Source organism: Oncorhynchus tshawytscha, linkage group LG23, assembly GCF_018296145.1.
Source record: "Oncorhynchus tshawytscha isolate Ot180627B linkage group LG23, Otsh_v2.0, whole genome shotgun sequence".
NCBI lineage: Eukaryota > Metazoa > Chordata > Actinopteri > Salmoniformes > Salmonidae > Oncorhynchus > Oncorhynchus tshawytscha.
In genome coordinates this window covers 6,927,648-6,951,119 of record NC_056451.1, presented here as the reverse complement: position 1 = coordinate 6,951,119, position 23,472 = coordinate 6,927,648, and the positions used below count along the sequence as shown (strand labels likewise).

Here is a 23,472-nt window from a genome sequence, read left to right as displayed (position 1 = left end):
TTGATTGTCTACACCTGTCAAAAAAAATGTAATCTTAACTGATTGAGACTGAAATGTCCTTCAAACACTCAGAGCCATCTAGCTGTGTCATCCCCAAGGCTTACATGAAAGGTTCAGCATCAGTGTGTGTGTGTGATCCCACTACAACTGTTGTCTGCTAAAATACATACTGCATATCTCCCATGATGACATGTCTGTAAAACAAAAGCTCAATGACGGAGACACACTTCCTCCTGGTAAGGGTCAGTGTCCCTTGTTTCACCCCTAATGTCAAAACCTTGCTCATAATATATTAACCCCTGATTATAAATTATCTTGTTTCTATAAACAAGTTTCCACGTCGGTAAAAGCAGTGCTGAAAGATATATAGTACTCTGACTGACTTGCCATATGGACCAGAATGAGATATTTGGACATTTTGGTGCTCAAATAGTGAACAAAAACAGTTACCATCCCACTCAACTAAAATGTCTTTGTTTGGTGTTTAAAACCAATAAACAATTAAATCCCCATAATGACTGGTGATATGCACACAAAAGAAAGAGAAAATAAATTTTTTAATACATTTATTTCATGCATATTACAGCAGGCAGTGTCAATTTAGTGCAAAAATAAAGCCATAGAAATGTGACTATGTCATTGTAATCAATGATGATAACAACTGCAAATGGCACACTTAAATGTATAAATGTGCCATTTGCAGTCGTCATCATCATATGTTTTTTAATGCATGGTGTACATAATTTACTGCAGTTTCTAACAGAATATATTCCATGTGGGAAAGCTCATCTCCATACACTCTATAGGTTACAATGAGTTATGACATTGTAGTTTCTGGATGTGCACTCTTGTTGTGAGGGCCAGTACTCTATCCATGTCTGTTCTCCTAGGACACCACCGTAGTGCTGCGGTTGACATCTGGCTCATCTTTCTTCTGCATACTGCAGCTCTCTTCCACACACGTGCACACGTCTCCAAGAGACAGTCTACTCAGAGTACCACCCTCCCTCTGTGGGTGGTAGAACTTCACACAGTTCTTCTGGTTGTAGTATTCATATACAGAGACGGCAGCTGGCTGTAGAACTCCCACTTCCTGCACTCTGTGGATCTTAAAGGATATTTTGTCTTCTAACTTATGAGACACCTTGTCCAGATATAGGATGAGAGATCCTTTTTCAGACAGGACTTTGTTCATCTCAAACTTCTCTATGTAGCGCTCCCTCCCCATGGACAACATTTTCAGATCGTCTGTGTCCACAATGAAGCCGGTCAGCAAGCCGATGTCCAGAATAGACAGGGTTGCATCTCTCTCTGAATTACGATACAACACATCAATAGTGAGCGTAAATGACTCCTTGGCATCCTCGTGGCTTGTTTTGTCCATCTTTGTGAGGGTGACAGAGAGGTCAAAGCTTTCACAGTCACTGTCCTTTTCCTCTGGCAGGGCATAGTACAATGTCACCACCGACAAGGTCGCCTCACCATTTCCTGAGGCTTTTACAGTCAAGTCCTTGTCTATGGAGTTGACCATGTTCGTACGAGTGTGGATCTGGTTCTTGTTGTTAATGGCCCACCTGGTGACTGATGGTCTGCCGGCCACCTCTAGGTTGATGTTCAAGTGAAAGTATTTCAGGTCCTTCACGTGGCTCCAATACTCAGCCACAGCCTGGAACACCATGATGGTGGACTGTGTGGATCCGTATCCCCCTCCCACCTTCTTCTGCTTGTTGAGCCACCTGACTATGGGGCCGGCCTCTTCGAAGGCCTTCACCTTGACCAGGGCAAGCAGGGCGTACGACGTGGCCTCCAGCGTGTACTCGTGACCACCAGGGACCGGCCAGTGGTCTAGTTGTGGAGAGGCGAACTTCAGAAGGGTCTCCTTGTTGAATTTTGCAGCATTGGCCAGAGCATAGGAGATCATAGCTACAGCATAAGGGTTAGTCAGGTGGGGCAGACGCTTCTCAAGGTACGCTACTGCCTTAGCCATACTGCCTTGTAGGCTGTTGACAGACTGCTCACACATTGAGCTTGCTTCCTGCATGGCGATGAGAACAAAAGCTGTCATGGAGGCGTCATTGTCTGATCCCCTCACGTTACCCGTCATCTCTGCGTGAATGACAGGAGCAAACTCATTGAAGATGCCATCTGGCTGTTGTGTGTTCAGGATCAGCCACTTGACAGCAGTACAGAGCACGTTTTCCTGAACAACAATAAATGTAACTGACATGGCAAACACCTTCACCACGTATGCTGTCAGCCAGGTGCTGCTCTGTCTGCTGACCCAGGCAGCATAGGAGCCATCTTCTTTACGGTAGGCCAGCTCACGTTGGTAACCAATGTTGATGTACTTGATGGCTGTGTTCCGTCTGTCCAGGCCAATATCCTCCCACTTTTTGGTGTTGTCCAAGTAGTGTGTAGCAATGACAGGCAGGGTCATGTAGATCATGTTCTGTTCCCCAGATCCGACTGGCTGAACTATCAGACTGCCCAGAGAGTCTCCACTGATGGCTTGCTCCACCAGCACACTGGTCTGCTCTCCACCTGTCACACTGATCAGTGTGTAAGCATCAGAGTTTGGCACCTGGTTCTTTGGAACTTCACTGGGTATGTGTGACGTCTGCTCACCACCATGTTTAGCCGGGTTCAGGAGTACGTTGGTTTCCTTCTTGACCAGCACTCCCTCAGCCACAACGCGCAGATCCCTCTTCACCCCGTCATTGCTGACGGAGTTTTTCACAGATGCCTTGACCTCAATGGAGTACATGCCCAGTTTCATAGGGATGATGACATAGGGGACAACCCGGGTGGACATGGCGTCCACGTTCACTTCCTGCCTGTACTTACCCTTCTTGCTTGCCGAGCTGCACACCTCGTCATTCTCCATTAGCTCCACACACACAGTGATGGGGTCTTCGCTGTTGTTGTGGAGGATTGCTTTGACCTCCAGCTGTTCATTGCGGACGGCTGAGTAGGGCAGCTTGAGGTCGATGAAAAACTCCTTTAGAACTATCATCTCAAACGGATCTGCCACACAGATACCATGAATTTTAGACAGGCTGATGGCTGTTATTTCCCAGGTGGTGATGGAATCCTTTAGGTAGATGTTCCTTATTACAGATGTGGACTCACAGTGCTTGTTTTGGGCAGGGCATTCAGGAAGATTGGTGTCCTCCCACATCCAGCTTTCAGGGAACTGACTACGAAACACAATTTCGTCAGACCCCATGTACGCATCATCATAATCCTCCTCACTGCGTGAGAGCAGCAGTGCATCCTGTTTGGATTCTATCTTCTTGGAGGCCATCTCAGTGCAGCAGACAAGGAAGGCTTGGACGCAGACGTCCCCATCTGTGATGTACTGGGCCCGTCTGTCACAGGTATATCCCATGGTGTTGTCCCTCATCCCGTCCACACAACACTCCTTGGCCAGACCATTGTACTTACTGGCCATACTAGTGATGACGTCACTGATGGTCACTGCTCGTCTCCGCCTAGAACTAACAGGACAGCTTGGGTCTGTTCTGATCCCAGTCCCGTTAGCAGTGTTGGTCTCAAATACCAGACCAGCATCGTAGAACACCCCCATATTGTCTGCTCCCCCTCCAGCTGTACAGCCTGTAGCATGCTTCTCTATGGTGTCCCAGATCTTGGTCTGTGTGAGACGGTGTTTGCTGTTGAGAACGTTGACTCCCTTGTCTACAGCCACCAGTCCTACTTTAGCTCCCGGGTCTCCAGTGATGGTCAGACTGAAAGCCTTACGAGGCTCATAGAATGCCTTGGGCCTGGTGGATGTCACTTTCAGTGATCCCATGCAGGAGACCTTGATGTCAACCCAGACAGAGTCTGCCACCAGGTCAGCTGCTCCCACATGGTAGTACGCTACGATGCGGAACGACGGAAGCAGCTCCTTGGAGACAGGCACTGACAGTGTCACCAGCGCGTTGCCCTGTCTTTTGAATCGGCCCACTTTCACCAGCTGACCTCTACTCAGGAACATGTATGTAATGTCATGGATTTGTATGGGGGTGGATCCCAGGTTCAGTTCGATCTTAATGGGTTCTCCTATCTTCAGCTCATTAGAGTCAACCCCGACATGGAGAAAGTTGCTGGTGGAAGTTCTGTAGGGGAGAGCCTTCATGGTGGCCTCCGCCTGTCTGTTGTGGAGGATCGCCGGGTCCTTGGTCTTCACAGTGATTGCCAGCTCTCTGGCAGATGCCACAGTGTTAAGTGTAACTTTGGCAAAACCATTTGCCCTGGTCACCCCTTTAGCATTATCTGGAGTCACCTCAACCTCCACTCCAATGGCTGGAGAGTTGTCGGGATTTGTAATGTAAACAGAGACGTCAAAGGGCATGCCAGGTTTGAAGTATTTGGGCGTTCTCTTGAAGAGGATGGTGTATGGCGAAGTGACAATCTGGATCCCTCTCTTCTCTGCCTCTACCATTTCACCCCCACCCTCTGTTAACACGCTGACTGATACGAAGATGGGCTGTTTGACCAGATCATGGATGTTGTGGAAAGTCTGTGTGATATGTTCCTTTTTCAGACAAGCCACTCCTTTACCGTCTTTGATCTCTACTCTCTGAAGAGAGGCAGGGAAACTCTTTTTCTCGCTCTCTGTTGTGATGACACCAAACACCACATAGCCTGTCCCTGTCACTTCCTTACCGTATAGATACCTGGCAGTGATGTCAACAGTCAGGTCTTTGTCATCAACGTAGAAGAAGGCTTTAGCTGGGGTCAGACTAACCTCGAAGCTGGGCAGAACATACTCCTTGACCTCAAAGTCAGATGAGAAGGTCTTTTGAGGAGTGCTCTTGAACCTTGTGACTACATGCCATGTCCCGAAACTGACAATTGCAGGGAGATGGAACTGTCCAGATTTGACTCCCTTGTCTGGGGTGATGATCTCCCTGTAGATGGTGATGTTCTCAGGAGTCATGATCTCCACAGAGATTGCGATGCCTTTGTTATTGGCGACAAACTTGTCCTCAAATATCTCCCTGGTTAGAGGCTCCAGGCCTGGAGTCATAGAGAACACTCTGTAGTAGACGGTGCTGGCCGGAGTGTAAATGGTCCTATCAGTCTGGATGAAGATGTATCCAGACTGGAAGGAGACCAAGACAACCTTCTCCAGGAGGCAGTCAGGGAACTTGGCCTGCAGGACCACATACTGCTTCTGCTTGGAGTCATCAAAAAAGAAGTCCTCCTCTGGGATGACCAGTTGTGTCATAGCCTGGAAGTTGTTTGCTTGATCCAGAACCACTGATTTAGAGGCTAGCTCTTTGCTCTGCGTAGGGTGGTTCTTCACCATGATCTTAACATTCAGGGGACCTCCTGCATGGTCCTGAGACTCCACAAAGATGTTCTCATTACTGCCCACACGCAGCAGGTTAGGAGCTGACAACACTAGTAGTGCAGCTCCATCAGATAAGGTAGGTAAGGAGAGGGCTACAGTCAGAGCGGCCAGACACAGCAAGTTGCCGACCCACATCTCCCCGCTGATTCTGGGTCTGTAATAGTGTCTTCCCTCTCCAACCCTGGCTTTTATCCTGTCTAGGGTTAGTTCTTTCTGTGGGAGGAGTTTCAGGGGTGAATCCCCCGTGGGGTGCGTTACTTCCCAGCAGTAGAGTTGGGAAACCAGCCGCCTTGATAAGAGTAGTTGGAAAGTCCACTGTTAAGCAAAACAAACAGCTCAAAATCTGTCAGAGAGATATACAGGTTGGAAATGTACTGGACCTGTGGAACTAATCTGATTTACATTAAACCACTGAAATAAACAACTTAATAATACAAAATGTCAGAAAAAAGTTATATTATTTATCAGCAAATGGACATGGACGTGTTATTATCAAAGCCAAAGCTAACTAACTCCATTAGTTCAGATCTGGTTTCAAGACAAGTCACTGTCAAAACAACAGAAACACCCTAAATGCCAAGGAGAGCTTGGTGCATCTCATCATGAGTCAGCACGCACGCACACACACACACAACTATAATGATGTTCTGTAGTTCTGTACCTACCTAAAAAATGCGGTTAAATATGTGTAAAGAAATTAAAACAATTTTATATCCTGAGCTTTATTATATAGCTCTGAAATTTTAGGATCTCTTAAGATGTAATCTGTTTTAAAAATACACTATTTGATTAAATATTGAATTTGGCCATTACTACTATAGCCCATTTCTTAAAATTCTAGGGGATACATATTTAACCCTTTTTTAATGGGTAGCCACAAAACCATTGTGTTCATTAGAGTCTCATCTTTCCATAGACTGATCATCTTAGTTTGTAGGCCAAACTGTTTGGACGTTCCAGACATTTTTGTGAGAAGACCGATTTTTGGGATGTCTCAGGGTCCGACAAACCACTCTAGCTCGGCCACCTTCCACCGCAGATGGGTAGGGCCGCAATAGGTGATGCGGTGTATTGAGACGCTTTTAATGCAGATCTCTAGTTTAAACTGACAGATTTTGATTTTGATAACTTTATTATGCTGCTTAGATTGACTCTGGGGTTCATTAATAGACACAATTTTGGGGGGGATGCATTATGTATGATTCTCAATGATTCTCTACGCTATGCTTGCATGTATTGTCACAAACTCAAATTAGGCAAACTATTACAATTTTAGCAACAAGGAGATGAAGGAGCAATTTCTGCATAGTGCATCTTTAAACCATCAATAAGTACTAAGATCAACAACACAGATGTTCTCAATTGCTTCCAAAATGTCCCACTAACTTAACCCTCTTTAATTAAACATTTTTTATAAAGGAGTGGATTAGAATTAAAATTGCAGATAGATTGTTGCTTCCATCAATGTAATTGTCTGCATCATTTCCAATCCCCCATATTTTCTTTGGCTAAATACATACATACCTATATATGCATACATAAACATTCCTACATATACACATATATATATATATATACATATATATATATACATATATACACATATATATATATACATATATATATATACATATATACACATATATATATATATACATATATATATATATATACATATATATATATACACATATATATACATATATATATATACATATATATATATATATATACATATATATATATATATGTGTGTGTAACGGTTTTCTAGGTGTGAAGGAGAGTCGGACCAAAATGCGGCGTGTAGATTGCGATCCATGTTTATTTAAACTGAAGCAACACGAATCTAAATACAAACACTACAAAACAATAAACGTAACGAAAACCGAAACAGCCTAATACTGGTGCACATACACACAGACCAAGGACATCAAGACACTAAGGACAATCACCCACAAAACCCAACACCAAACAGGCTACCTAAATATGGTTCCCAATCAGAGACAATGACGAACACTTGCCTCTGATTGAGAACCATATCAGGCCAAACATAGAACTAGACAAACTAGACATGTAACATAGAATGCCCACCCAGCTCACACCCTGACCAACCAAACATAGAAACATACAAAGTAAACTATGGTCAGGGTGTGACAATATATATATATATACAGTGGGGCAAAAAAAGTATTTAGTCAGCCACCAATTGTGCAAGTTCTCCCACTTAAAAAGATGAGAGGGGCCTGTAATTTTCATCATAGATTCACTTCAACTATGACAGACAAAATGAGAGAAAAAAAATCCAGAAAATCACATTGTAGGATTTTTAATGAATTTATTTGCAAATTATGGTGGAAAATAAGTATTTGGTCATCTACAAACAAGCAAGATTTCTGGCTCTCATAGACCTGTAACTTCTTTTTTAAGAGGCTCCTCTGTCCTCCACTCGTTACCTGTATTAATGGCACCTGTTTGAACTTGTTATCAGTATAAAAGACACAAACAGTCACACTCCAAACTCCACTATGGCCAAGACCAAAGAGCTGTCAAAGGACACCAGAAACAAAATTGTAGACCTGCACCAGGCTGGGAAGACTGACTCTACAATAGGTAAGCAGCTTGGTTTGAAGAAATCAACTGTGGGAGCAATTATTAGGAAATGGAAGACATACAAGACCACTGATCATCTCCCTCGATCTGGGGCTCCACACAAGATCTCACCCTGTGGGGTCAAAATGATCACAAGAACGGTGAGCAAAATTCCCAGAACCACACGGGGGGACCTGGTGAATGACCTGCAGAGAGCTGGGACCAAAGTAACAAAGCCTACCATCAGTAACACACTACGCCGCCAGGGACTCAAATCCTGCAGTGCCAGACGTGTTTTCCTGCTTAAGCCAGTACATGTCCAGGCCCGTCTGAAGTTTTCTAGAGAGCATTTGGATGATCCAGAAGAAGATTGGGAGAATGTCATATGGTCAGATGAAACCAAAATATAACGTTTTGGTAAAAACTCAACTCGTCGTGTTTAGAGGACAAAGAATGCTGAGTTGCATCCCTACTGTGAAGCATGGGGGTGGAAACATCATGCTTTGGGGCTGTTTTTCTGCAAACGGACCAGGATGACTGATCCGTGTAAAGGAAAGAATGAATGGGGCCATGTATCGTGAGATTTTGAGTGAAAACCTCCTTCCATCAGCAAGGGCATTGAAGATGAAACGTGGCTGGGTCTTTCAGCATGACAATGATCCCAAACACACCGCCCGGGCAACGAAGGAGTGGCTTCGTAAGAAGCATTTCAAGGTCCTGGAGTGGCCTAGCCAGTCTCCAGATCTCAACCCCATAGAAAATCTTTGGAGGGAGTTGAAAATCCGTGTTGCCCAGCAACAGCCCCAAAACATCACTGCTCTAGAGGAGATCTGCATGGAGGAATGGTCCAAAATACCAGCAACAGTGTGTGAAAACCTTGTGAAGACTTACAGAAAACATTTGACCTCAAACAAAGGGTATATAACAAAGTATTGAGATAAACTTTTGTTATTGACATTGATACTTTTTTGCCCCACTGTATATATTCTGCTAATTTTACATTATTAACGCTGGGGTTCATTAATAGACACATTTTTTTGGGGGGGAATGCATTATGTAACTTAATATATGAACAAATCCACTTTGAAATATGAGTCATAGATCTGTCATTCTCATTGAAAGCAATTCTAAGAAGCAGTAGATCTGTTATATGTGCGCTATTTTTATGCTTCCGTGCTTAAGTTTTGTTTTTAACTTTCGGTTTTGAACAGCAGCTTCAAACAGCTGAAAAGGGTGGCTAATATGGAACCTCAAATCTAAAATATATTTAGATTTGTTGAACACTTTTATGCCTACTCCATGGTTCCATATGTGTTACTTAACAGTTTTTGATGTCTCACTATTATTCTACAATGTAGAAAATAGTAAAAATAAAGAAAAACCCTTGAATTAGTAGGTGTGTCCAAACTTTTGACTGGTAATGTATGTTATTTTACTCAAGCTATGACGTTGAAACAAGGACATTGATTCAAACATACCATTTTAAAACAGTTTGTTTAGTTTTGATTAGAATATTTTTTTCTCATTTTAGGCCTCATCAGTAATTAACTTAATCTTGCCTACTTATATTTCATCTTTATTTAACTAGGCAAGTCAGTTAAGAACAAATTCATATGTTCAATGACAGCTTAGGAACAGTGGGACATAACTGCCTTGTTCAGAGGCAGAACAACAGGTTTGTGCCTTGTCAGCTCGGGGATTCAAACTTGCAACCTTTCAGTTACTAGCCCAATGTTCTAACCACTAGGCTACCCTGTCATAGCATTGACAATGTTTGGCATGTCCATGCTCAGCCATAATGCAGTTTACAGTAGGCCTAGCCCCGATCTCAGTGTTAATGAGATTGAGCCCATGCAATTACTTAGAACAATGTGCAAACTGGTTCTAGTTAGCCTATTTGGCAAAGATAGGATAGGTCTATAGTTTATTATTTCGTTTATGTAAGCAATTTAACAAACTATAACGGATTAACATTAGAATTGGAGTTGATTCCATGGCAATACATAAAAAAACTGTAAATACACAACCTCAAGCAACCACATATTTAGCCATGGAGCATGTTCTGATTGGCCAGTGAGGGGTCAAGCCTCGACACACCCACAACTTGTTAATTCATCAAAACCTAGCTCTTTTGTGCCAACTCCAGCAAGTGAGCCAATATTTGTGATAGGGAAAATAGACACAACCCTGAACCTGTAGCAATATTACCTGCGCTTAAATGTACCATTGTGTTTGGTTTATTAAAATAATAAAGAGTATTACAATGTGTTATCTGTCCATTCTCTCGGCATTGTGACCAGATTTCCTGGTCCTTCCATGGGCAGGTAGCCTAGTGGTTAGAGTGTTGGAGTTGTAACCAAAAGGTTGCAAGATCAAATCCCTGAGCTGACAAGGTAAAACAAATCACTTCTTCTACCCCTGAACAAGGCAGAATCTTCCTAGGCCATCATTGAAAATAAGAATTTGTTTTTAATTGACTTGCCTTGTTAAATAAATAAAATTAAAGAGAGTTATTGTTTCAAAAAAATGGCATGCTTAGGCACTCATTTTACTTTTGCTACAGTATATTGATGAGTTAAATTGTTTGACCAACCAGATCTGCTCACTTGTAAGATGTCCAGATACAATGCAGTGTAGGCCGTCATTGTAAATAAGAATTTGTTCTTAATAACTGACTTGCCTAGTTGAAAAAAGGTTTTAAAAAAATGATACAAAATATTCAATGCATGCCTGACTACCTCCGGATGTGGTCAGAAAGATCTGAATACAATTAGTTCACAATGTGTATTTTGATTGTCTACATCTGTCAAAAAATGTGGACACACTCAGAATGTTGACAAGATCACGACAAGGGACGCATGTTAGCACCAGGCTTTGTCATCTGGGTTCAGGAAGAAAGTGAGGATGTTGGGCTATGGTTAATGTGGGGTGATTATTGGTATTTTTGTCTTTCATATTCACTGATTGAGACTGAAATGTCCTTCAAACACTCAGAGACCTCTAGCTGTGTCTTCCCCAAGGCTTACATGAAAGGTTGTGCGTCAGTGTGTGTGAGTGTGTGCACTCGTGTGTGTGTGTCTGTGTGTGTGTGATCCCACTACAACTGTTGTTTGCTAAAATACATACTGCATATCTGCCATGATGACATGTCTGTAAAACAAAAGCTCAATGACGGAGACACACTTCCTCCTGGTAAGGGTCAGTGTCCTTTGTCTGCACCCCTAATGTCAAAACCTTGCTCATAATAAATTAACCCCTGATTATAAATTCTTGTTTCTTTCTATAAACAAGTTTCCACATCGGTAAAAGCAGTGATGAAAGTGTCTATTACCCTGACTGATTTGTATACAGTACATCTTATTTGCTTAGTGCCACATGGGGCAGGAGAAAATGTTTGCTAATCCTGATCGCATTTGGTAAAAACAATGAAGTGCTGAAAGATATATAGTACTCTGACTGACTTGCTATATGGACAGGAATGAGATATTTGGACATTTTGGTGCTCAAATAGTGAACATAAATAGTTACCATCCCACTCAACCTTAAACTTAAATGTCTTTGTTTAGTGTTTAAAACCAATAAACAATTAAATCCCCATAATGACTGGTGATATGCACACAAAGGAATTAGAGTTAATATGTTTTTTAATTCATTTCTTTCATGCTTATTACAGCAGGCAGGGTCATTTTAGTGCTAAAATAAAGCCATAGAACTGTGACCACGTCATAGTAATCAATGACAACTGCAAATGGTACACTTAAATGTATAAATGTGCCATTTGCAGTCGTCATCATCATGTTAACTTTAAAGAAAAAATGATTTATGCACGGTGTACATCATTTACTGGTCAGTTTCTAACAGAATATTTTCCAAGTGGGCAAACTCATCTCCATACTCTCTAGAGGTTACAATGAGTTATGACAGGGCATGCAACCTGGATTGCAATGTTACAAAAATGTACATTTAACAAAGCAAGAAGAGAAACTAAACAGGGCAGCCGAAGGTTGTGATCTGGTTGATGAACTCATCAATGCCCAGACAGACTTCTCTGTAGTCTCTGGATGTGCACTCTTGTTGTGAGGGCCAGTACTCTATCCATGTCTGTTCACCTAAGACATACTTGTACTGCAACAGTCCTTTATCCTCCACTCTGTGCAGGTCTTCAGACTTCCCCATAATCATGTATGTTTTCCCCTGCATTAGACCCAGAGCTTCTCTACAGTAAGCCAGTCCCATGAAGTCACGATTCTTCCCCTCCACTCCCTCGTCAGTACCTGGCTTGATGACCAAATCGATCTTCACGGTGTAAGTATCTGTGTGTGTGGTCAGCTTCGAGTCCACCACCGTGGCTTTGTAAACGTAATCCAGTCCCGCGGCGCAAGCTTTGTCTATGCGTTGGACATCTGGCTCACCTTTCTTCTGCATACTGCAGCTCTCTTCCGCACACGTGCACACGTCTCCAAGACACAGTCTGCTCAGAGTACCACCCTCCCTCTGTGGGTGGTAGAACTTCACACAGCGCTTCTGGTTGTAGTATTCATATACAGAGACGGCAGCTGGCTGAAGAACTCCCACTTCCTGCACTCTGTGGATCTTAAAGGATATTCTGTCTTCTAACTTATGAGACACCTTGTCCAGATATAGGATGAGAGATCCTCTTTCAGACAGAACTTTGTCCATCTCAAACTTCTCTATGTAGCGCTCCCTACCCTTGGACAACTGATTCAGATCGTCTGTGTCCACAATGAAGCCGGTCAGCAAGCCGATGTCCAGAATAGACATGGTCGCATCTCTCTCTGAGTTCTTATACAACACCTCAATAGTCAGCATAAATGACTCCTTGGCATCCTCGTGACTTGTTTTGTCCATCTTAGTGAGGGTGACAGAGAGGTCAAAGCTTTCACAGTCACTGTCCTTTTCCTCTGGCAGGGCATAGTACAATGTCACCACCGACAAGGTCGCCTCACCATTTCCGGAGGCTTTTACAGTCAAGTCCTTGTCTATGGAGTTGACCTTGTCTGTACGAGTGTGGAACTGGTTCTTGTTGTTGATGGACCACTTGGTGGCTGATGCCCTGCCGGCCACCTCTAGGTTGATGTTCAAGTCAAAGTCTTTCAGGTCCTTCACGTGGCTCCAATACTCAGCCACAGCCTGGAACACCATGATGGTGGACTGTGTGGATCCGTATCCCCCTCCCACCTTCTTCTGCTTGTTGAGCCACCTGACTATGGGGCCGGCCTCTTCGAAGGCCTTCACCTTGACCAGCGCAAGCAGGGCGTACGACGTGGCCTCCAGCGTGTACTGGTAACCACCAGGGACTGGCCAGTGGTCCAGCTGTGGAGAGGCGAACTTCAGTAGGGTCTCCTTGTTAGGTTTCCCTGCATTGGCCAGAGCATAGGAGGACATAGCTACAGCATAAGGGTTAGTCAGGTGGGGCAGACGCTTCTCGAGGTACGCTACTGCCTTAGCCATACTGCCTGGTAGGCTGTTGACAGTCTGCTCACACACTGAGCTTGCTTCCTGCATGGCGATGAGAACAAAAGCTGTCATGGAGGCGTCATTGTCTGATCCCCTCACGTTACCCGTCATCTTTGCATGAATGACAGGAGCAAACTCATTGAAGATGCCATCTGGCTGTTGTGTGTTCAGGATCAGCCACTTGACAGCAGTACAGAGCACATTTTCCTGAACACTGATTAATGAACTGGACATAGCAAACACCTTCACCACGTATGCTGTCAGCCAGGTGCTGCTCTGTCTTTTGACCCAGGCAGCGTAGGAGCCATCTTCTTTACGATAGGCCAGCTGACGTTGGTAACCAATGTTGATGTACTTGATGGCTGTGTTCCGTTTGTCCAGGCCAATATCCTCCCACTTTTTGGTGTTGTCCAAGTAGTGTGTAGCAATGACAGGCAGGGTCATGTAGATCATGTTCTGTTCCCCACACCCGATTGGCTGAACTATCAGACTGCCCAGAGAGTCTCCACTGATGGCCTGCTCCACCAGCACACTGGTCTGCTCTCCAGCTGTCACACTGATCAGTGTGTCAGCATCAGAGTTTGGCACCTGGTTTCGGGGCACTCCACTGGGTATGTGTGACGTCTGCTCACCCCCATGTTTACCTGGGTTCAGGAGTACGTTGGTTTCCTTCTTGACCAGCACTCCCTCAGCCACAACGCGCAGATCCCTCTTCACCCCGTCATTGCTGCCAGAGTTTTTCACAGATGCCTTGACCTCAATGGAGTGCAAGCCCAGCTTCATAGGGATGATGACATAGGGGACAACCCGGGTGGACATGGGGTCCATGTTCACTTCCTGCCTGTACTTACCCTTCTTGCTTGCCGAGCTGCACACCTCACCGTTCTCCATCAGCTCCACACGCACAATGATGGGGTCTTCGCTGTAGTTGTGGAGGATTGCTTTGACCTCCAGCTGTTCATTGCGGACGGCTGAGTAGGGCAGCTTGAGGTCGATGAAGAACTCCTTTAGAACTATCATCTCAAACGGATCTGCCACACAGATGCCATGAGTTTTAGACAGGCTGATGGCTGTTATTTGCCAGGTGGTGATGGAATCCTTTAAGAAGTTGTTCCTTATTACAAATGTGGACTCACAGTGCTTGTTTTGGGCAGGGCATTCAGGAAGATTGGTGTCCTCCCACATCCAGCTTTCAGGGAACTGACTACGAGATACAATGTCTTCAGACCGCATGTACGCATCATCATCATCCTCCTCACTGCGTGAGAGCAGCAGTGCATCCTGTTTGGATTCTATCTTCTTGGAGGCCATCTCAGTGCAGCAGACAAGGAAGGCTTGGACGCAGACGTCCCCATCTGTGATGTACTGGGCCCGTCTGTCACAGGTATATCCCATGGTGTTGTCCTTCATCCCGTCCACACAACACTCCTTGGCCAGACCATTGTACTTACTGGCCATACTAGTGATGACGTCACTGATGGTCACTGCTCGTCTCCGCCTAGAACTAACAGGACAGCTTGGGTCTGTTCTGATCCCAGTCCCTTTAGCAGTGTTGGTCTCAAATACCAGACCAGCATCGTAGAACACCCCCATATTGTCTGCTCCCCCTCCAGCTGTACAGCCTGTATCATGCTTCTCTATGGTGTCCCAGATCTTGGCCTGTGTGAGACGGTGTTTGCTGTTGAGAACGTAGACTCCCTTGTCTACAGCCACCAGTCCTACTTTAGCTCCCGGGTCTCCAGTGATGGTCAGACTGAAAGCCATACGAGGCTCATAGGATGCCTTGGGCCTGGTCGATGTCACTTTCAGTGAGCCCATGCAGGAGACCTTGATGTCAACCCAGACAGAGTCTGCCACCAGGTCAGCTGCTCCCACATGGTAGTACGCTACGATGCGGAACGACGGAAGCAGCTCCTTGGAGACAGGCACTGACAGTGTTACCAGCGCGTTGCCCTGTCTTTTAAATCGGCCCACTTTCACCAGCTGACCTCTACTCAGGAACATGTATGTAAGGTCATGGTTTTGTATGGGGGTGGGTCCCAGGTTCAGATCGATCTTAATGGGGTCTCCTATCTTCAGCTCATTAGAGTCAACCCCGACATGGAGAAAGTTCTTGGTGGAAGTTCTGTAGGGGAGAGCCTTCATGGTGGCCTCCGCCTGTCTGTTGTGGAGGATCGCCGGGTCCTTGGTCTTCACAGTGATTACCAGCTCTGTGGCTGATGCCACAGTGTTAAGTGGTATTTTTGCAAAACCATTGGCCCTGGTCACCCCTTTAGCATTATCTGGAGTCACCTCAACCTCCACTCCAATGGCTGGAGAGTTGTCGGGATTCGTAATGTAAACAGAGACGTCAAAGGGCATGCCAGGTTTGAAGTATTTGGGCGTTCTCTTGAAGAGGATGGTGTATGGCGAAGTGACAATCTGGATCCCTCTCTTCTCTGCCTCTACCATTTCACCCCCACCCTCTGTTAACACGCTGACTGATATGAAGATGGACTGTTTGACCAGATCATGGATTTTGGGGAAAGTCTGTGTGATGTGTTCCTTTTTCAGACAAGCCACTCCTTTACCGTCTTTGATCTCTACTCTCTGCAGAGAGGCAGGGAAACTCTTTTTCTCGTTATCTGTTGTGATGACACCAAACACCACATAGCCTGTCCCTGTCACTTCCTTACCGTATAGATACCTGGCAGTGATGTCAACAGTCAGGTCATTGTCATCGACGTAGAAGAAGGCTTTAGCTGGGGTCAGACTAACCTCGAAGCTGGGCAGAACATACTCCTTGACCTCAAATTCAGATGAGAAGGTCTTTTGAGGTGTGCTCTGGAACCTCGTGACTACATGCCATGTCCCGAAACTGACGATGTCAGGAAGTTTGAACTGTCCAGATTTGACTCCCTTGTCTGGGTTGACGATCTCCCTGAAGATGGTGATGTTTTCAGGAGTCATGATCTCCACAGAGACTGCGATCTCTTTGTTCTTGGCAACCTCCTGGTCCTCAAATATCTCCCTGGTCAGAGGCTCCAGGCCAGGAGTCATAGAGAACACTCTGTAGTGGACGGTGCTGGCCGGAGTGTAAATGGTCTTGTCAGTCTGGATGAAGATGTATCCAGACTGGAAGGAGACCAGGACAACCTTCTCCAGGAGGCGGTCAGGGAACTGGGCCTGCAGGACCACATACTGCTTCTGCTTGGGGTCATCCACAAAGTGGTCCCCCTCTGGGATGACCAGTTGTGTCAGAGCCTGGAAGTTGTTTGCTTGATCCAGAACAACTGATTTAGAGGCTAGCTCTTTGCTCTGCGTAGGGTGGTTCTTCACCATGATCTTAACATTCAGGGGACCTCCTGCATGGTCCTGAGATTCCACAAAGATGTTCTCATTACTGCCCACACGCAGCAGGTTAGGAGCTGACAACACTAGTAGTGCAGCTCCATCAGATAAGGTAGGTAAGGAGAGGGCTACAGCCAGAGCGGCCAGACACAGCAAGTTGCCGACCCACATCTCCACTGCTGATTCTCGGTGTGTAATAGTGCCTTCCCTCTCCATCCCTGGCTTTTATCCTGTCTAGGATTAGCTCATTCTGTGGGAGGAGTTTCAGGGGTGAATCCCCCGTGGGGTGCGTTACTTCCCAGCAGTAGAGTTGGGAAACCAGCCGGCTTGATAAGAGTAGTTGGAAAGTCCACTGTTAAGCAAAACAAACAGCTCAAAATCTATCAGAGAGATATACAGGTTGGAAATGTACTAGACCTGTGGAACTAATCTGATTTACATTAAACCACTGAAATAAACAACTATATACAACAAAATGGCAAAAAAGTGATGTTATTAACCAGAAAATGGACATGGACGTGCTATTATCAAAGCCGAAGCTAACTAACTCCATTAGTTCAGATCTGGTTTCAAGACAAGTCAACTTGTCATGCATGATACTTTCACTGTCAAAACAACAGAAACACCCTAAATGCCAAGGAGAGCTCGGGTCTCAGCACGCACGCACACACACACACACACACACACACACACACACACACACACACACACACACACACACACACACATTGAATTTGAATATTGAATTTGGCCATTACTACTATAGCCCATTTCTTAAAATTCTAAGGGATACATATTGGGTAGCCACAAAACCATCGTGTTCATGAGAGTCTCATCTTTCCATAGAGTGATCATCTTAGTTTGTAGGCCAAACTGTTTGGACGCTACAGACATTTTTGTGAGTAGACCGATTTTTGGGATATCTCAGTGTCTGACAAACACCACTGTAACTCGGCCACCTTTCACTGCAGATGGGTAAGGCCGCCATAGGCTGATGCGGTGGTAAATACATATCGTTTTATACATATTATACACATTTTACAGACACAATCTATTTTACAATCGTTACATTTCGTTTGTTTTTAGTCCTAACTCCATTTCTGATGTTCATCCAGTTTGATTTCTGTTTGTAACTGTGCTATTTCACAAAATCAGCCCTGAGTCAATTTCTGTGGCCCTGTGGAAAACTAATTGGCATAATAAAACAGTCTGTTTAAGCTAGATATCTGTGGTGGAAGCTGGCCGAGCTACAGTACAGAGGAATTAAGTCCCATGAGACATCCCAAAAACCAGTATTCTCACAAACACTAATATGACACCTCTATGGACAGGTGAGTCTCTCACGAACACGTCCACAAGCCTTACAAGACTCTCCTGTTGGCAGTCCGGTAACAGTTAAGAAAATGAAAGGAAGTTCAGTGCATTCGGAAAGTATTCAGACCCCTTGACTTTTCCCACATTTTGTTAAGTTACAGCCTTGTTCTAAAATGGATTAAATCATTTTTTTCACTCATTAAATATCACATTTACTCTGTACTTGGTTGAAGCACTTTTGGCAGCGATTACAGCCTCAAGTATTTTTGGGTATGACGCTACAAGCTTGGAACACATGTATTTGGGGAGTTCCTCCCATTCTTCTCTATAGATCCTCTCAAGCTCTGTCACGTTGGATGGGGGCGTCGCTGCACAGGTCTCTCCAGAGATGTTCGATCGGGTTCAAGTCCAGGCTCTGGCTGGGCCACTCAAGGACATTCAGAGACTTGTCCCGAAGCCACTCATGCGTTGTCTTGGCTGTGTGCTTAAGGTTATTGTCCTGTTGGAAGGTGAACCTTTACCCCAGTCTGAGGTTCTGAGTGCTCTGGAGCAGGTTTTCATCGAGGATATGTCTGTACTTTGCTGCCTTCACCTTTCCCTTGATCCTGACTAGTCTGCCAGTCCCTGTCCCTGAAAAACATCCCCACTGCATGATGCTTCCACCCCCATGCATTACCGTAGGGATGGTGCCAAGTTTTGTCCAGACGTGACGCTTGGCATTCAGGCCAAAGAGTGCAATCTTCGTTTCATCAGACCATAGAATCTTGTTTCTCCTGGTCTGAGAGTCTTTTAGTCCCATCCTTCCTCTACTCTCAACCCCTCCCATCTATATCTGAAGACCATCCCGTTTTGATTTCTATTTGCCATATATTTTTCAGCTATGCTGTTTCACAATTGTTTTGAGCCTATATACATTTTATGGACACAGTATATTTTACATGAGTTATCTTGTTATTTTTAGTCACACCCTTCAGCTCCACTGAACCCTTCCCATCTATCTCTGAACACCATGCATTTTCTTTGATCCATTTCCAAGTTTTTTTTCAGCTGTGCTGTGATGTTTCACAAAAGTTATACTCTGCTAATTTTGCATTATTAATAGGAAAAAAATGTTGTTCGCTTCTCTATGTTGAAGATGAAAAAATAATTTGGTGCATTTTCCCCCATATTCCATCCAGTTTGCTTTATTTTTTATAATATTTTACACTTGATCTTTCTTGAGTAAGTACCTCCATTTCTTTTTGTTTTTCCTCTAACGTATTCTGTGTCTCTGTGGTACAGTTTTTATTGCTATCTATCTGTACTGTTAGTCCCTCTATTTTAATTCTGAATTATTTTGACCTAAATTGCTCTTGTTTTAAAGATGAGTAGTGAATTTCATGGCCTCTAAAGGCACATAAAAAAATGGCCCATACAATAAGGGGATCTGCTATACCTACAGTTCGTTATGTCGGAAAACGTCAGTTATAAAATATTCTGTCCTGATTAAAATTACAACATCCTTGCCCACGTGGACATTCTGTAAGAGTAATGTATATGCCAATTATTTGATGGTCCGACAACCGCATTCTGTCCACTATCAACACTTTTTAAACTTTTGGTGCCAATGAGAATGACATAAGAAAGTAGTCAATACGACTTGCTAATATTGAGCCTCCGCCATGTATATCTCCGTAGGTCAGGATATTTAATCCTCCTTATATCAACTAGTTCCAATATATCTATGATATTTGAGATTTTCTTAAGTGCATAAGGGTGATAGTTTGTAGTGTGATTTTCTTTTACGGTCCATTGAGGTATTTAAAACCGTATTATAATCTCCACCGTAATAATAGATTATTCTATTGCTTGTAGGCTTGTTAAATGATGATATATATATATATATATATATTTCCAATGAAGCGTTGATCATTATGATTTGGAACGTATAGATTAATGAGCCAAATCTGTTTGTGGTTCAATAACATATTTAAAATTATCCATCTACCTTGCGGGTCTGTTTGAACAATTGGCACGTTCGGAATAAAATTATTGTTATTTAATATCATCACCCCTTTTGAGTTTGTTGTGTGACAAAACTGCACATTTTAGAGTGGCCTTTTATTGTCCCCTGCACAAGGTGCGCCTGGGTAATGATCATGCTGTTTAATCAGCTTTTTGATATGCCGCACCTGTCAAGTGGATGGATTATCTAGGCATAGGAAAAATGTTCACTCACAGGGATGTAAACAAATTTGTGCACAAAATTTGAGAGATGTAAGTTTCTTTGCTTGTGTAACATTTCTGGGATCTTTTATTTCAGCTCATGAAACATGGGACCAACACTTTACATGTTTGCTTATATATTTTTGTTCAGTATATAATAAAAACTGCATATCTTAATGCATTTCCACAATTAATGGATATGTGTAAAAATGTAGGCAGTTCATACGAAGGATTGTTACCTATAACCAGGATTGGCATTACGAAACATACATTTATTACTATTATTTTGGAAAAAAAACAATTATTGTGAATCGTCCTGAATTGTCCCTAACATAATTGCCCCATCGCAACAGATGTGGAATACACACACACAGACACACATGCACACACTCACACACACACGCACACACACAAGTGGTTGCATAAATTTGTGAGGCCTACAGATGCATAGTACAAGACCTATCGAGAAACATCCACCTGGAAAACTTGCAACCCTGGGTAGACCCTATCTTTGGGTCCGCCTGTGTTTGATAATGGGCCAAACTGAGATACCTATTCCTGTCAGTGACGAGAAGAACCTAAACACACACACTGTGTCAACGTCACCTTTTCACCCCTGGCACTAGCAGGGTTTTGTTCAATGTAATAATTAAACAATCCTGGACAGGGACCATTGGATAGTGATGGGACAGGGATTGGGTGGATGGGTGGATTATATGGCAAAGTCTGATGTGTGGGGGTTCAAAAAGTTTTCATACCCCTTGATTTATTCCACATTTTGTTGCATTACAAACTGAATTCAAAATGGATTAAATCAATGAAAAATTCTCAACAATTTAAACACAATACCCCATAATGACATGGTGAAAACATGTTTTTAGATATTTTTGCAAATAGATGGGCTGTTAGTAGCCTGAAACCAATTGTTTCACGAAGCATACCCATTTAAATGTCAGTCTATATTAGTTGGACTCCATGTTTGCCAAAGTTACAGCCTTTAGAAGGCCCGTTTCAAATCAAGAACCAAAAACATGGAGGGCCTATGTTGAGCCTATGTTAGCCCCAGTTCTATCTTGAGGTGATCTCTCGTTAACCTCTAAAAGTCCAAGCCGTTGGGGGGGCCTTTACTACTATAGCTCATAGAAACTAATTGAATAACACATTCATAAATGGCAAAAAAAGACAGTAAAAAAAATGAATCATAAGGAATAAGGTTTTGAAGTGTCTGTCTCAATGGAAAGATGAGACTCTCACGAACAAGACGGTGGCCTCTGTTTTGCTCTGCGACAAGTGTCACGGGACTCATCTGAAGGTGACCGGTACCAGTTAAAACAATGAATGGAAGTATACAGGGAGTTCTGTGCCTACTCAAAAAATTGTACTGCAAAACCATCAGGTTCATGAGAGTCTCATCTTTCCATAGAGTGATGATATTAGTTTGTAGGCCAAACTGTTTGGACGCTACAGACATTTTTGTGAGAAGACTGATTTTTGGGATGTCTCAGGGTCTGACAAACACCACTGTAGCTCGGCCACCTTTTACCACAGATGCGTTCGATGCAGATATCTCTAGTTTATTCTGACATATTTTGATTTTGATTTCTTTATTATGCTACTTAGATTGACGCTGGGCTTCATTAATAGACTCCATTGTTTGGGGGGTGCATTATGTAACTTAATATGTGACCAAATCCACAGAGAAATGTGAGTTATAGATATGTCATTCTCATTGAAAGCAATTCTAAGAAGCGGTAGATCTGTTCTATGTGCACTATTTTTATGTTTACTGTGCTTAAATTTTGTTTTTTTACTTTTGAACACCAGATTCAAGTAGCTGAAAAAACAATATTTTTGGTTATGGAAAATATATTTACATGGTGCAATGATTCTCTGCACTATACTTGCTTGTTTTGTCACAAACTCAAATTAGAAAACTATTACAATTCCAGCAACCAGGAAATGGAGGAGCGATTTCTGCATAGTGCATCTTTAAACCATCAACACGTGCTAAGATCAACAACACAGATGTTCTCAATTGCTTCCAAAATGTCCCACTCCCTTAAAACCTGTTGAGTGTAGGGGGCAGTATTTTGATGTTTGGATGAAAAACGCACCCACATTAAACTGCCTATTTCTCAGGCCCAGAAGCTAGAATATGCATATAATTGTCAGATTAGGATTGAAAACACTCTAAAGTTTCCAAAACTGTCAAAATATTGTCTGTGAGTATAACAGAACTGATATTGCAGGTGAAAACCTGAGGAAAATCCAACTAGGAAGTGCCTCTTATTTAGAAAGCTCCCTGTTCCATTGCATGCCTGCCCTCCATTTAAAGGGATAACAAACAGATACATTTTCCTATGGCTTCCACATGGTCTGAACAGTCTTTAGACATAGTTTCAGGCTTTTATTCTGAAAAATGAGCGAGAAAGATCACATCGCATCATTGGATGGCTGGGTGCCAGCAGCGTTTTGCATGCGCCAACAGAGTGGAGCAGACATTTTCTCTCTCACTCCTAATGAAAAAGCTAAGGTCCGGTTGAAATATTATTGATTATATATTGTAAAAACAACCCGAGGATTGATTATAAAAAACTTGGACATGTTTCTACGAACTTTACGGATACTATTTGGAATTTTTGTCTGCCCCGTTGTGACCGCTCGAGCCTGTGGATTTCTAAACAAAACGCGCCAACCAAATGGACGTATTTTGGATTTTAAAATAATCTTTATGGAACAAAAGGAACATTTATTGTGTAACTGGGAGTCTCGTGAGTGCAAACATCCGAAGATCTTCAAAGGTAAGGAATTAATTTTATTGCTTTTCTGACTTTCGTGACCAATCTACTTTGCTGCTAGCTGTTTGTAATGTTTTGTCTGCTGAGAGAGAAGTCCTTACATAAATGCTTGGTATGCTTTCGCCAAAAAGCGTTTTTGAAATCTGATACGCCAGGTGGGTTATCAAGAAGCTAAGCTGTGGTTTGCTATATTGCACTTGTGATTTCATGAAAATTTAATATTTTTACTATTGTCATTTTAATTTGGCGCTCTGCAATTCAGCGGATGTTGATGAAAATGATCCGGCTAACGGAATGGGTGCATCAATTAACCCTCTTTTTATTTAAATTTATTGTCACGCCCTGACCTTAGAGAAAAATAAGTATCTCTATGTTTGGTTAGGTCAGGGTGTGACTCGG

At 43.3% G+C, this 23,472-nt stretch overlaps 2 protein-coding genes across 2 annotated transcripts; both read right to left on the bottom strand.

Moving 5' to 3' along the window:
* Positions 1-539: 539 nt before the first annotated feature.
* Positions 540-5,527, bottom strand: LOC112246089 (complement C3-like). The gene has a single exon (XM_024414358.2). The coding sequence runs from the start codon at positions 5,492-5,494 to the stop codon at positions 887-889; it is 4,608 nt and encodes a 1,535-aa protein (XP_024270126.2). The 5' UTR covers positions 5,495-5,527; the 3' UTR covers positions 540-886.
* A 6,047-nt stretch (positions 5,528-11,574) lies between these two features.
* On the bottom strand, positions 11,575-16,987 carry LOC112246076 (complement C3). Its single transcript, XM_024414345.2, has one exon. It carries the CDS (start codon positions 16,970-16,972, stop codon positions 11,933-11,935), a length of 5,040 nt encoding a protein of 1,679 aa, XP_024270113.2. The 5' UTR covers positions 16,973-16,987; the 3' UTR covers positions 11,575-11,932.
* Between the last annotated feature and the right edge of the window lie 6,485 nt (positions 16,988-23,472).

Excerpts from the sequence above, each read along its gene's own strand:
- LOC112246089 (XM_024414358.2), bottom strand. The coding sequence starts at position 5,494 with ATGTGGGTCGGCAACTTGCTGTGTCTGGCCGCTCTGACTGTAGCCCTC.
- LOC112246076 (XM_024414345.2), bottom strand. The coding sequence starts at position 16,972 with ATGGAGAGGGAAGGCACTATTACACACCGAGAATCAGCAGTGGAGATG.